Source organism: Morone saxatilis, unplaced genomic scaffold (assembly GCF_004916995.1).
Source record: "Morone saxatilis isolate NCDOM2014 unplaced genomic scaffold, NCSU_SB_2.0 Contig1, whole genome shotgun sequence".
Lineage (NCBI taxonomy): Eukaryota > Metazoa > Chordata > Actinopteri > Moronidae > Morone > Morone saxatilis.
In genome coordinates this window covers 21135680-21147997 of record NW_023339651.1, presented here as the reverse complement: position 1 = coordinate 21147997, position 12318 = coordinate 21135680, and the positions used below count along the sequence as shown (strand labels likewise).

General features: G+C 37.5%; 1 protein-coding gene across 3 annotated transcripts in view; it reads left to right on the top strand.

Moving 5' to 3' along the window:
* si:ch211-214e3.5 (zinc finger protein 518A) overlaps positions 1-8844 on the top strand; it is a 15322-nt gene extending 6478 nt beyond the window's left edge. For all 3 annotated transcript variants that reach the window (XM_035663665.1, XM_035663656.1, XM_035663647.1), the window contains one exon: positions 95-8844. In XM_035663665.1, the coding sequence (XP_035519558.1) occupies positions 106-4266 (4161 nt within the window). In that variant the 5' untranslated portion in view covers positions 95-105 and the 3' untranslated portion in view covers positions 4267-8844. The remainder of the gene's footprint in view (positions 1-94) is intronic.
* The last annotated feature ends 3474 nt before the right edge of the window (positions 8845-12318 follow it).

The window sequence follows — 12318 nt, the reverse complement described above, 5'->3', positions numbered from 1 at the left end:
ATATATATATGAGTGTGTGTGTGTATGGCATATCTGCTGTTTTTGTCCTAATTTTAATGATTTATTTCTTAAATATATTGATTTCTATCTGCAGGTTTTACAACTATGGAAGAAGACCTCACAATATCTCAGGATTCCGCCAAAAACCGCAACATATCAGTAACAGAGGATGAAAAAGAAAAGGTAAAAGACTTTGTGTATAAGCATTTCAGAGAAGTGACAGATGGGTCGCTCTTCAGTAATGGAGAAGAACCTTCCATTAAGGAACATGGGAGTTCCACCAAGAAAGAGAAACTCTCTCTCAATAAAGCCCATTGTAAAATTCAGCAGGGGGCTGTTTTCTCTGGAAAGATTCTGAGCTTTGAATGCTCAGTGTGTAAAGATGATTCCACATATAGCCCCAATGATCTCCTTAAACATTTTCGGGCGGCTCACAAAGGAACCCTTCCTACATACCCTTGTGACCTGTGTGGTTTTGTTACAAATGAGTTTCCTGCTCTTCAACGCCATCGGATTGAGCACAGGAATACTTTGGTTACATGTGAGCTCTGCAACGATGATGTTCAGTACTCTCTGCTTTTGCTTACCAGACATTACATCATGTGTCACAGTCTAAATGGACAGTTTAACTGTGATTGGTGTGAGTTTACAACTGTGGATGCAGGTACGTTCGTCCAGCACATCCATCATCATAATGAGAGTCCTTGGAAGTGTTCGAAATGTAGACATATAAGCTCGAATGAAGAGGATCACCAGAGGCATGTGAAAGCTCATTCGGGTACATTCCCCTTCTCTTGTCAGATGTGTGGATATGGTGCAGCAAGAAGCGAGTACCTTAAAAAACACATGGCAGCTGTTCACAAAGAGGAAGCAGAGCGAAGGAATGTATGGAAAGCTATAGAAGACGGAGCTACTTCAGCAAATTCATCTGCAAGCTTGAAACTTTTGCTAAAAAAGAGCGGTGAATCACAGGAGGCTCAGAGGATAACAAAACTGAACTGCCTTTCTGGGAGTTTACCAAACCAAAATGGCAGGCTAATCAAACCAGAGATACCCTTAGAGGAGACCCACCACTTTGTAGATGGGACTATAGCTAATAAGGACAACAAAAACTGGAGCAAAGGCTCTCATAACACAGAGCAGTCAATGCCAGTAATGTTACAGGAATGTGACAACTCGACAAGTTCTGATGCTGCAAGTCACTCGAATCCTAATGGACTGACTGTTCTGATGGTTAAGAACAAAATCTCTCTTCCACCCAACTGTACAACCAAAGTGATGGGATTCAAGATGGTTGATGGCAAAAAACATTTAGTTCTCAAAGTAATACCAACAGCAAAGCAGGACTCATCCACTCAGAACCATTCGTCAGTTGAAGATGTGGGCTCCTCAGCACCACATCCTGTGTTGGATAACAGTAAAATTACTATTGAGAATGGGGAATGCTCTGATAACAAGAGCTCAACATCACATTGCTTTGCTGTTTCACCAAGAGCTGGATCTTGCATACAGATAGATCAAGGTGATATTATGGCAGTAAAAGTAAAGATTGAGGAAGAAGAAACCTCTGTCTGCAACCTTGATTCCAGCCCACATAGAGATGATGTTGGGGAACAATCCAATCCTTTACTGAATAGGTCTTTGACGTGTGCAGATACGTTATATCCTGTGACAAATGAGTTTCATCATCGAGGCGACCAAAGTCGCCCGATTCAAACAACCTGCTCAGAGAGAAGTAAGTTTGATAGTAACTCTGCAACATTTAATTCTGATGCAACCAGCCATAGCGGTTCTAAAAGTAATACTTTGACAGGTTTATCTTCACCTTCAAAAGTTGCTCAGGAAACTATGCTTTGCAAACAAGTCTCCAAAAAAACTGTTGAAAACTGTGGGGCTGTAGATGAGTTATCAGTGACTGATACAGTGGCAGATAAACTCATTGATGAACACAAATGGATTTCTTCCTTTAACACAATAGAAAAAAATGACCAGTCCTCTCTGAGTACACCAGAAAAGGAGAACCCTATTAGGGTTAGAACTGAGATTAAACATATTAATGGCCAACAAAATTTTAAAAAGCTTTTGACATATCCACCTCCATCAGAGTCATCCCCACCCACTTCACGTAGCCGCAGAGAGAGTGCCACAGGCTCAGAAAACTGCACACAAAATTCACCAAACCAGGAAGTATTTACTTTTCACAATTACTCCAAGGAAACATTCAGCACTTCACCCAACACTACCCAAAACTTTGACAATATGTACGAACATTCAGCGGACAGAGACAGTATTTGCGAATCATCACAGTTTAGCTTGACATTGGCAGAGTCTCCCGATACATTCACAGAAAGTGGCAGTGGTGAAGAGTCAGCTCAAGAAAAGAATGGGGAGGACATGAACAAAGTGACAGATAACAATATTGAGGTTAATGAGTGCATAGTTGGCGATCCCCTCACTGAGGATGAAAATCCAGAGTCAGTGCTCCAAGACTTTAATATTATCAAAATTGAGGAGGAGAGCATTCCTATATCCAAAAAACAGTCTGAAACAAAGAGTAGTTCAACTTCCTTGGGTAGTTTTGTGGAAGAACACTCGGATGCAATCATTACCCAACAACTTAATAAGGAAAAAGTAGGGTCTTCAAGTGGAAGCAATGATTCTTTGAAACAAACAAAAACGACTCTACGAATTCTTCAATTGCCAGAGGGTAAGCAGCCAGTACTCCTAAGGACGACTGAGAATCGATTTGCCATGCCAGTGCAAGTCAAGACCACTCCAGGTTTCAAACTGATAACCAATTCTGCAAACCCTCAGATCAATGTATCTTACATGAAGCCAGGGTTAGAAAAATCGAGTAACCCTGCTGGAGTAACTCTTTCTCCAAACAGCAGGAGGATAGGTGTATCAGCACCAAAGGCAGGAGCAGCTGAAAAAGGGGCAACACTTCTCTCTGCGGTTCAACCAGGTGTTGGCACCACCTCAAATCACTACTTCATCAACAGTCCAGGTTTTAAGGGTCCTGTACTCCTGTCAAGCACACCACATAATACACCTACAGACAAAACAGCAAAGACACAGCAAACTTGCTACTTAGTACAGAGGTCTGTTCCATTTGTTCAGAACCCGAGTACTCCTGGCCTCAGACCGGCGAGTTCACAACTCCCACTGAATTCACGGCCAGTTCTGGCCATGCCTGTAAGCTCAGCAGATAAATCCAGCACTCTGCAGACCGGTCGGCAGGCATTCTTGCTCCGTTACATTTCTCCATCCAAATCCGGCCTACTATTGAACAACCAAGACGCAAAGACTGGGGCTCAGAGTAGCCAAACCAGTGAAAGTACTGGAAACAAAGTTATATTTAAAATTGTCACTCCTAGCGGTAGCCTTCTTACAAGTGGCGCTCCCACCTCAAGCAGTCAACCTTTGTTTTTGGCCACCAGACCTCAGACCCAGTGTTTTCTGGTGTCATCAAACAAAACTAATACAAATGCCTCCAATGGAGTAAAGAAATTGATTACCATACATAATACTACACAGAAAGATGTCAAGAAATCTTGCATTTCACCTTCTCAGATGAATGTAAAGGTACCAGGTGAAGCAGAGAAACCTATCCTAGCCCCAAGGCCAATTCGGCCTCCAAGCCAAAGGAAAAGGCGCAGGAAAGCATTATTTGACGAGCTTCCAGCAACGGTGCATAAAGCTAGAAGGCTCTCAAATAAAGTTCTGACTGAGAAAGAGACTACTGTGTTATGGAAGCCTGTAGCCAAAGAAGTTGAAAGGACACTGAGACTTGCTCCATTCAGTTCCCTACAGCAGGTCAAATGCCCTCGTAGATACCAACCTGTTGTGGTGCTGAATCATCCAGATGCTGACATTCCCGAAGTGGCTAATATTATGAAGGCTGTAAACAGGCATAAAGGTGCTGTTACTAAGGTCTCTCTGTCTCAGAAAACAGTTCAAGCACTCTCTGAGCTTGGTGCTCTAGGGGAGAATTCTTCGACCAAAGGTGTGTCGTCTCAAAGCGATGATCAAAGACCTCGGCCAGTTCGGAGTTCTGTCCGAGAGCGTTTCCTCCTGAAAATGAAGTTAAGGAAAAAAAGCAAAAAAAAGTACGAAGTAGTAGATACTTTATCAGGTTGTGGACAAGAGCCTGTGGTGTTTGACTGCTGGTTTTGTGGTCGGCTCTTCAACAGCCAAGAAGACTGGATTGGCCACGGCCAGCGACACCTCATGGAGGCAACTAGAGACTGGAATAAACTGTTCTGAGAGTTTTCCATTACCTTTTAAATGGATTGGTATTCTGTCCTTTTGAGGTGGAACAAATTGTTGAAGTTGTATATTTTTTAATAACCTTCCACGACACGTTTGTTAAATTTCTGTTCCTGTACATACATATTCTTAAGTGAATCATAGTTTATCTTTTCATAGGTGCATATTCTTGTAAATTATGTACTGCAAGTGTGATTTTCTATCATGCACGCACAGGTCAAATTGAACTGTGAAAATGGTACACTGTAATTAAGAGTTGTTGTAAGAGGACAAGCTTAAAGAAAGGGGACAATGTCAGCAAAGGCTGTATGCAGAGTTGGTTTAAATTACTCAGGTGATTTCATATTAATCTGGTTTGTCATTTTTGCTCATAAATTTCAAAAAAGCATAGTTCAAGGGACTTTTGTATCTTTTATTATCCTGCACATGAGGACAGGAAACTGTATTTGTATAGCTGAACTAAAGCTTGTAGACAAATTTTTTTGCGCTTGTGATGAAAAATGTTCTGGTCCAAATTATTCCTTTTTGTATGTTTAAATTGAACAGGATATCATTTTACACTATTCTATTGTCAAGATTAGTTTACAGTTTCCTCGTCAGGATTTTGTCAACCTGTAGCATGTATTTGTTATAACTAGTGCAAAGATTTTTCATGGTAATCTCTTAAATAGACAGGCGGTTTTCTAAAATACAAAAAAAGAAAAGAGAAATCCTGTACCTCTTATACAAGGATGTTGTCTTGGCACTTTGTCAGATCTTGAGAAATACAGATCAGCCTGTTTTACACCCTATGCAGTATCGATGCAACAATATTTTTCAGCTCAGGCTGTTTGTTGTGTCGTGAATCCACATTTCTAAATTTTTCTGCTAAATCTTAAAGGTCCCATTAATTTGATTTCAGATTGTAATTTTATGTTGGTTATTCATTCATTAAAAACATCAACATCAAGAGACTTAATATGAAAATGAGTCAGAATCTTGTCACCGGGCTTGACTGTAAGATTTGGCATCCACTTCCAAAACCTTTAGATGCCAGATTTGAAAAAATGGCTGCATTCTTTTGATCACTGATAATTGGAATTGTAAAGATTGGGTGAGTAATTATACCCTGTATTTCAATGATCAATCAATAGTTAAATTAGGGCTGCAACTAACAATTCTCACTATCAATAAATCTGCTGATTAACCCTTCAACTAATAATTAACTAATTAAGGGTCAGAAATGGATAAGGGTAAGTCACTATTTTCTAAAGACCATGGTGACGTCATCAAATTTCTTTGTTTTGTCTGACAGTCCAACACCAAAGATATTCAGTGTATTATCACATAATGCAAATCATCACCATTTAGAAGCTGGAATAAGGCAAAGTTTTTGCTTGAAAAATTACTTCAACAATTAATCAATTATCAAATATTGGCAGATTATTTTTCAGTTGATTGACTAATAGAATAATCAACCTTATTGTTTCAGCCCTAGGTTAAATTTATTACTGTAAATTCTCAAATAAAAGCAGGTATGAAAATATTGGCCAAGGCTCAAATAATGATATTATACATTTCCAATTGCTTTTACTTTGCCCTTTTGATGTCACCATCAATGAATAGCAAATAATTTAGCCACCTGGACCACTAGGGGCAGTGGGAAACCTTGTTTTTGCCCCTTGAATCTATGTTGCTGCTGGTGCTGATTAAAATAAGGATAAATGTAGTTGTTATGAGGGGACGGGAGGGGTTGGCTGGATCATAAATCCCAAATACACAATGCAACAGAGAAAAAAAATGTTCAACTGCACAGGAATAGATGACGGTGTGTATATAAAAAAATGTGACTAGATTTTAGAATAATAGAACAAAGTGCACCCAGGGACCCCCACATGAAACATTTTCATACCTTTTAAAAAATGGTTTGTGGTTCAGTAAAAGTTTTACTTCAAAATACTTTAAAAGTGATAAAATAGTGACTGTCACTTTGGTTTTTCATGCTCTGTAGACATTGTAAGTGTAGTAGGAGCCCTGAACGTAACCCATGTGTTTAGCATTAACTTTGACCTTTTATTGCATTAATGTACTGTAAATCTGCTCACTGAGTTCAGTATGCTCTACATTCATTTCTTTTGATGTTACATTTTACATATTTTTTTTATGGCAACAAGACATGGACTTCTTCATGGGTTTTAATGATTGTATTACAGGATAATCGAACCGTGGAATGAATGTTTTATTCCGTTCAATATGCAAAAGTGACAGAACAATGCAAGCCATGCTAATGTTTTTAGTTTGTTTCCTTTCGAAATGGTTCTAATCAGCCAGCCTCCAATTGCTGAAGTTCTGACCTCAGCAGGGTCCGCTTTTCACCAGCGTTTGCTAAGTTGACCACTCCAATCAGCAACAGGGCGTTTTATTCTACATTAGTTAATTCCCTGACATCATATCTTGTAAAACTATAAATGTAGCATGAGTAGTAGCTACATTCCACTGATTATTAGGATTTAAAAATTAAACCAAACATACATTTGACTTTCACTTGGTTCACCGGGTGTTTTCACAAACTTTTATTGAAGGAATCCCTTTTTGGAAATATGTTTGTACTGTTGAGAGTGAGATGAGAAGATTGATATCAATCTTATGTCTGTTTGTTGAGTACAGAGGTGGAGTCGGGAGGTGTTTGGCCTAGCTTAGCATAAAGACTGAAAGTAGAAGGAAATGGCTAGCCGGCTCTGTCCATAGTTTAAAAATACACATACCAGGCCTTCACATACCGTTTTTTTTTTTTTTCTCCTTGAGTGATTAACTCGCACTTGTCAAGCTTAGTTTTTTGTCATGTACTTTCACACAGAACGCAAATATTACACAGCGAGAAAGCCTGTTTTTTTTTGTTTGTTTTTTTAAAAATTAATTTTGAAATCTAGGTTAATTTGGGCTTTTGCAGCACGAAAAAAGCAACTACATTCTGCGGAAAAGATGTTGCATCGTAACTCATTGTGGACCCGTTGATTGTTTCTCATCACCCTGTATATGACAAAGGGGTGACAACAGTAAGTTGGGATGCTATGTGGGTGAGTAGTTTCCGTGTGATGTATTCACAGACGAGTATTTTGCCTTTTCATGTTGTTTATACGCCACGTCCCTTTTAAGCTCACTAATTAGGGGAGTTGGAACTATTTTGTTACAAACAACAGTTGCAGTATCCATCCGTCCAGTATTTCTATGCAGTGTCTTGGCTCCAGCGTGGGTTGCCAGATATGCTTAGTGTGCACAGGTTTTAGTAGAACACTCTCTACGGGCACAATGTCACCAAACCTGTCAACCTCCCTTAAATACAAGACTTCTGGAAGCTGCAGGACTGAAGTTTGTCAAGAAATAGTTCCAGCACCAAAACTCCCCCCAAAACCACAAATCAGCATTTGTTTGTTTTAGATAAAAAAGTGAGTTAATTGCTGAGCTTGGACCTTTGGACATACTTCTTTTAGCTATTTGAGCTGTCTACCCATGCTTCCAGTCTTTATGATAAGCTAGGCCAACCAATGTGACTCCAGCTCTGTATTTAATGCACATTAGATTGATATTGATCTTCTCATGTCATTCTCTGAAAGAAAGAGAACAAGCTTATTTTACAATCATGACTTTAACTCAGCCTACAAAATGTTTAACAGTGTATACAGTGTTTAAAGGATTTAAGTTAATCTCCTGTCCTACAATATTCATGTGATTTTAGTATTCCACTCTTCAAAGTGGTTCTGGACCCAGTTTCTTTAAATCAAGGGCTACAATTTAAAATACTGCTTACATATGCAGTACTTTTAAAATAACAGGATATAAATAAACTAAAGGTTTAACTAAGAGGGATATTAACTTTTTGATTGGTTTTTAATTGTTTAAACTGAACTCAGCTCATGTCTGCATTATATGTAAGTTTTGGAGTTTTAACACAATTGAGTACATATTTAATGCAATAATTTAACAATAACATGTTGTATTTATGAATTGTTCAGCCCACTTTCTCTTTGATTTTGTAACTCACCCCTATCATACAATTGATTACAGCCAAATGGATGCCAATTAACTCTTATTTCAGTTAGTTTCAGAGGTTTGTTTCTGACTGATCACAAGGTTTCATTTACATAATGGCCATGCACAGTGTGAAAACACCTTTTTGTTGTTTCCTCTTTCGTCACTGCTCTCAGGCCAAAGAACGATTTGGTTTTATCATAAAATTTTAAAAAGGAGTATTGCTGATGGGATTTCTAACTGTACAAACGAGTCCTGCACTGTGATAATTACAAACCACTCATTATATGGGGATACACTACTAGATGAGCTCATTTTGAATTTTGTATGAGCCTCAAATTAAAGTGAACAATCATTGAAATCCAGCTTCTACAGCTCAGCCCTGTCAGCTTTTAGGATGATTCTCTACCACACACTAGATTGTGTCATCATGTACAGTCAACTGTTCAAATTGTTACTGAATCTTTCCTCATGCTAAGTGCCTCAAATGTGCTTTGGCAGGTTGACAATGTGTACTGTATTCTTTTGTTCAACATAGTGGTGCACTCTCCTCTAATAAATGTATATACCTTATGGAAACAATGGTGTTTTTTGTTGTAATGATCACAAATAATGCCACACCTATTAGTGATTTATTCATATGTATATGCTTTATATAGCACACGATGATGCTGAAAAGATCCACAGGGGGGCAGCACAAGACAAAATGTTACACTGACAAATGTTACCCACCTGAAATTTATTCAGTTATTATTTTTCTTTAGGGGGGGGGGCTCAACATGTAATTCTCTTATTTACGTGATGACATTTTGACCCTCAAGCCTTCTTCAAAATACCGTGTCCCAAATCCATACAACATACATCATTGTGAACTGTCTGAGCAGCTACTGTACAAAAAATATGATGCAATGTGTGTGATGTCGGACATCAGTCAAACTGATCGTGGATCGCTGCTGTCAGTTAAGCTTCACAAAGGCACATCAGTGTTTGTCCAAAGACAAACATTTCCAGAGCTGTTTCACCACCACCCAAAATGTCTTCTTCTAATCATTTTAGTTGAGCTGTGAAAATAGTTCCTCAATTTCACACTCTTTTTAAGAAATCATTTTCCAGGAGTCTTTTTTTGACATTACAGAACAGCACTTACTTAGAAAGCGTCATATAATTTACCAGCTGTGATAGATGTACTTATGACACATTTAACCCCAGTTCTATTCCTCATTTTTTATTGATGTATGGTTTATAATTAGAGCTGCATTATATGGCAAAACAAAATCATATTGCAATTATTTTGACATATACTGATTGATATGATATGCATCACAAATAGTGGGAATGATCTATTTTGCATTACAATTTTCATTTTCATTAAAAAAAAAATCATGATGTGACATTTGTTGACGGAACCAACAAACATTTTATTCAATCTGGAGAACAAGATTTGTAGCCCAGGGTATCTTTGCAGAGCTAATATGCTGCTGGATAGCTGGATATTGCACATGGCCTTATGGAGAAGTGTCTCGGGTTCCTTACAGGTAGGTGGTCAGCTATGGGACACACCTTGTTAGCAATACATAGATTATTTCCGGTATTTTTGGTCATTTTAATCCATTTTCAAGTGTTTCTATGACTGGACTAATGTCTAAATTTCCAGGTTTTCCAGGACGCGTGGGAGCCCTGCATTGTGCATTGCACTGTGGGACAATGGTTTACATCAACATCACGTATTTATCCTGCATAATTTCTGCAGACTACTGTAAAAATTAAATTATTTTTTTAAAGATTAAAAAATGGCAACAGTTTCCACTAATTAATTAATTCGAAACATTTCTATTTTTAAATTTTAAATGAATTCAAATTGAATTAATGTATTTACTACATTTAGGTACGTGTTAATTAAAGTGCTAATGCAACTGAATCACTTCAGCTTACGTATATTGAGTAAATCCACAATTTAAAAAAAAAAAAATTCTATATTCTTTATTTTGAAGTTTATTTTATCATTATATTTACATATATAATTCAATTTAAAGGAATGGATAGCAGAAAAAAACATTTTCAATTTACTAAAAGATGGCAATAGTATGCATTACTTTTTACTTAAATTAACTTGATTTTGTTCTAAAAATGTATAGTATGAAATTGGGACACAACCAAGTTAATTGTAAATGCAGTGTTTGAATCATAGACCATCTGGCAACTCAGTGTATGGAATTGGTCTTTATATAGTAGACTGAAAACATTATCAATGATTGATTAAAAAGACATGTCAGAACTGAGACAACATGCAGAATATAATATAACTGGAGATAGAAAGAGAGGTTGGGCTTTGCAAACAACCATTTCAACTGTGGCATTGTGTAACATTAGACTATTTACTTGAAATATTGTCCTGATATGTTGTGTAATATTAATAATAATATTGAGTAAACAGTGGTGGAGTGTAACTACTTGTACTTCAGTTGAGTATTTCCTGTGTTCATCTTTTAACAGCATATTTTCTAACTTTATCTTAACTAACCTTAAAATCTCCTTTTTGCCAAAGTCTATTGTTATTCCTATTTTAATTACTATGTACACATCTGCATAATATAGATAACACAATGTTCTGTATATACACAACATATAAACTACAATGTATTCAAATATCACATATACAGTAAAAAAAACTGCACTTGACTAGAAATTGCCCATGAAGGCTAGAACATCAATAAATCACTAAATCACTAAACTATCCATCAGTTGACCTATCGTTCAATCAACTAATGATTAGTTGATTGATACTAAAATGTTTCAGTGTAATCAATTTCAAGTTAATGTTTAATAACAGTAATGAGAGTAATAACAGAAGCACAGAATACTAGCAGCAGTGATGTGTATGGAATCTGGCTTTTGTGTGGGTGTGGTGTAAATGCTCTCACTGGAGATTATCCTGCATACACTGGCTTTGATATGTTAACTAATATAATATCTAATAATATCATTCTATATGGTTCTGCTATACATTGCTTCTGAAATTAATAAGTGGATTAAAATAAACAAACATCAAATCATAAATGAAATCAATGTAAATTAATATTATTTTGACATCAGTTAAATATGTTGTTGTATTCTAAATATCTGAGTAAAGGATAAGTGTAAATATAATGTGTATTAATAGGAAAAGGATTTTTTGTATAAAGAAATTTCAGAAAACATGTCCAGAGGGAAGGCAGTGCAGCAGAAAGATCAGACATTTGTGCAGTAAATTTGTAATAATTAGGTATAAATATAGTGATGTGAAACTAAATGAAAAGAGCTTAAATCTCTAACTATGTGTATACAGCGTGTCATGTAGGTAGACGCAGGCAAAAGGCCAACACAGCAGGAAGACAGCCAGGTCTGCAGGCTTCTGTAGGGCTTCAAAATAGGTCATGTTCACATCAGGGGTGTCTGCATAATTTTTCTGACTTCTCTGCTGCTGAAGTGGTTCAGGCCAGTGGCCCGTGGCTGTGGAGGAGAGCACTGTGTGGGGGGGATGGGATGGATGGATAGATAGAGGAGACCTCTACATGAAGCCTTATTATCCTTAGAGAGACAAACACAGGACAACTGATTTATTTATCAGTCACATTGATGGAATTAGTGTGATATATGAAACACTAAGTGTGTAAATGTTTAGTCACAACGTGTCACTGGGTGAATGTTACTGTGACTGAGTCAATATGAAAACAGCTCGGGTTGTCGTGCAGAACGTTATGTCTGGTTTCGGACTGTTTTTTTCTTGTGTCTCAGACTTTTTCTCAGATTTTCACTCGGACTGAAGTACCTTCCTCCTTCAAAACAAAACCATTGATGATGCACACTTGTTCCCTATTGGTTTAATTCAGAATCCATCTAGAACGGGCATTGACATTGGCTGCCTGGTAACCACGGTTTCCAGGCAATCAATATCACTTTCAATCTTATGCCTAGCTACCAAAACTCATCTCATTGGCAATGGCAAAAGCCTACCTATTGTCTATCTTGGTCCTAACTCTGTCTCTCTTATTTGAACCTGGT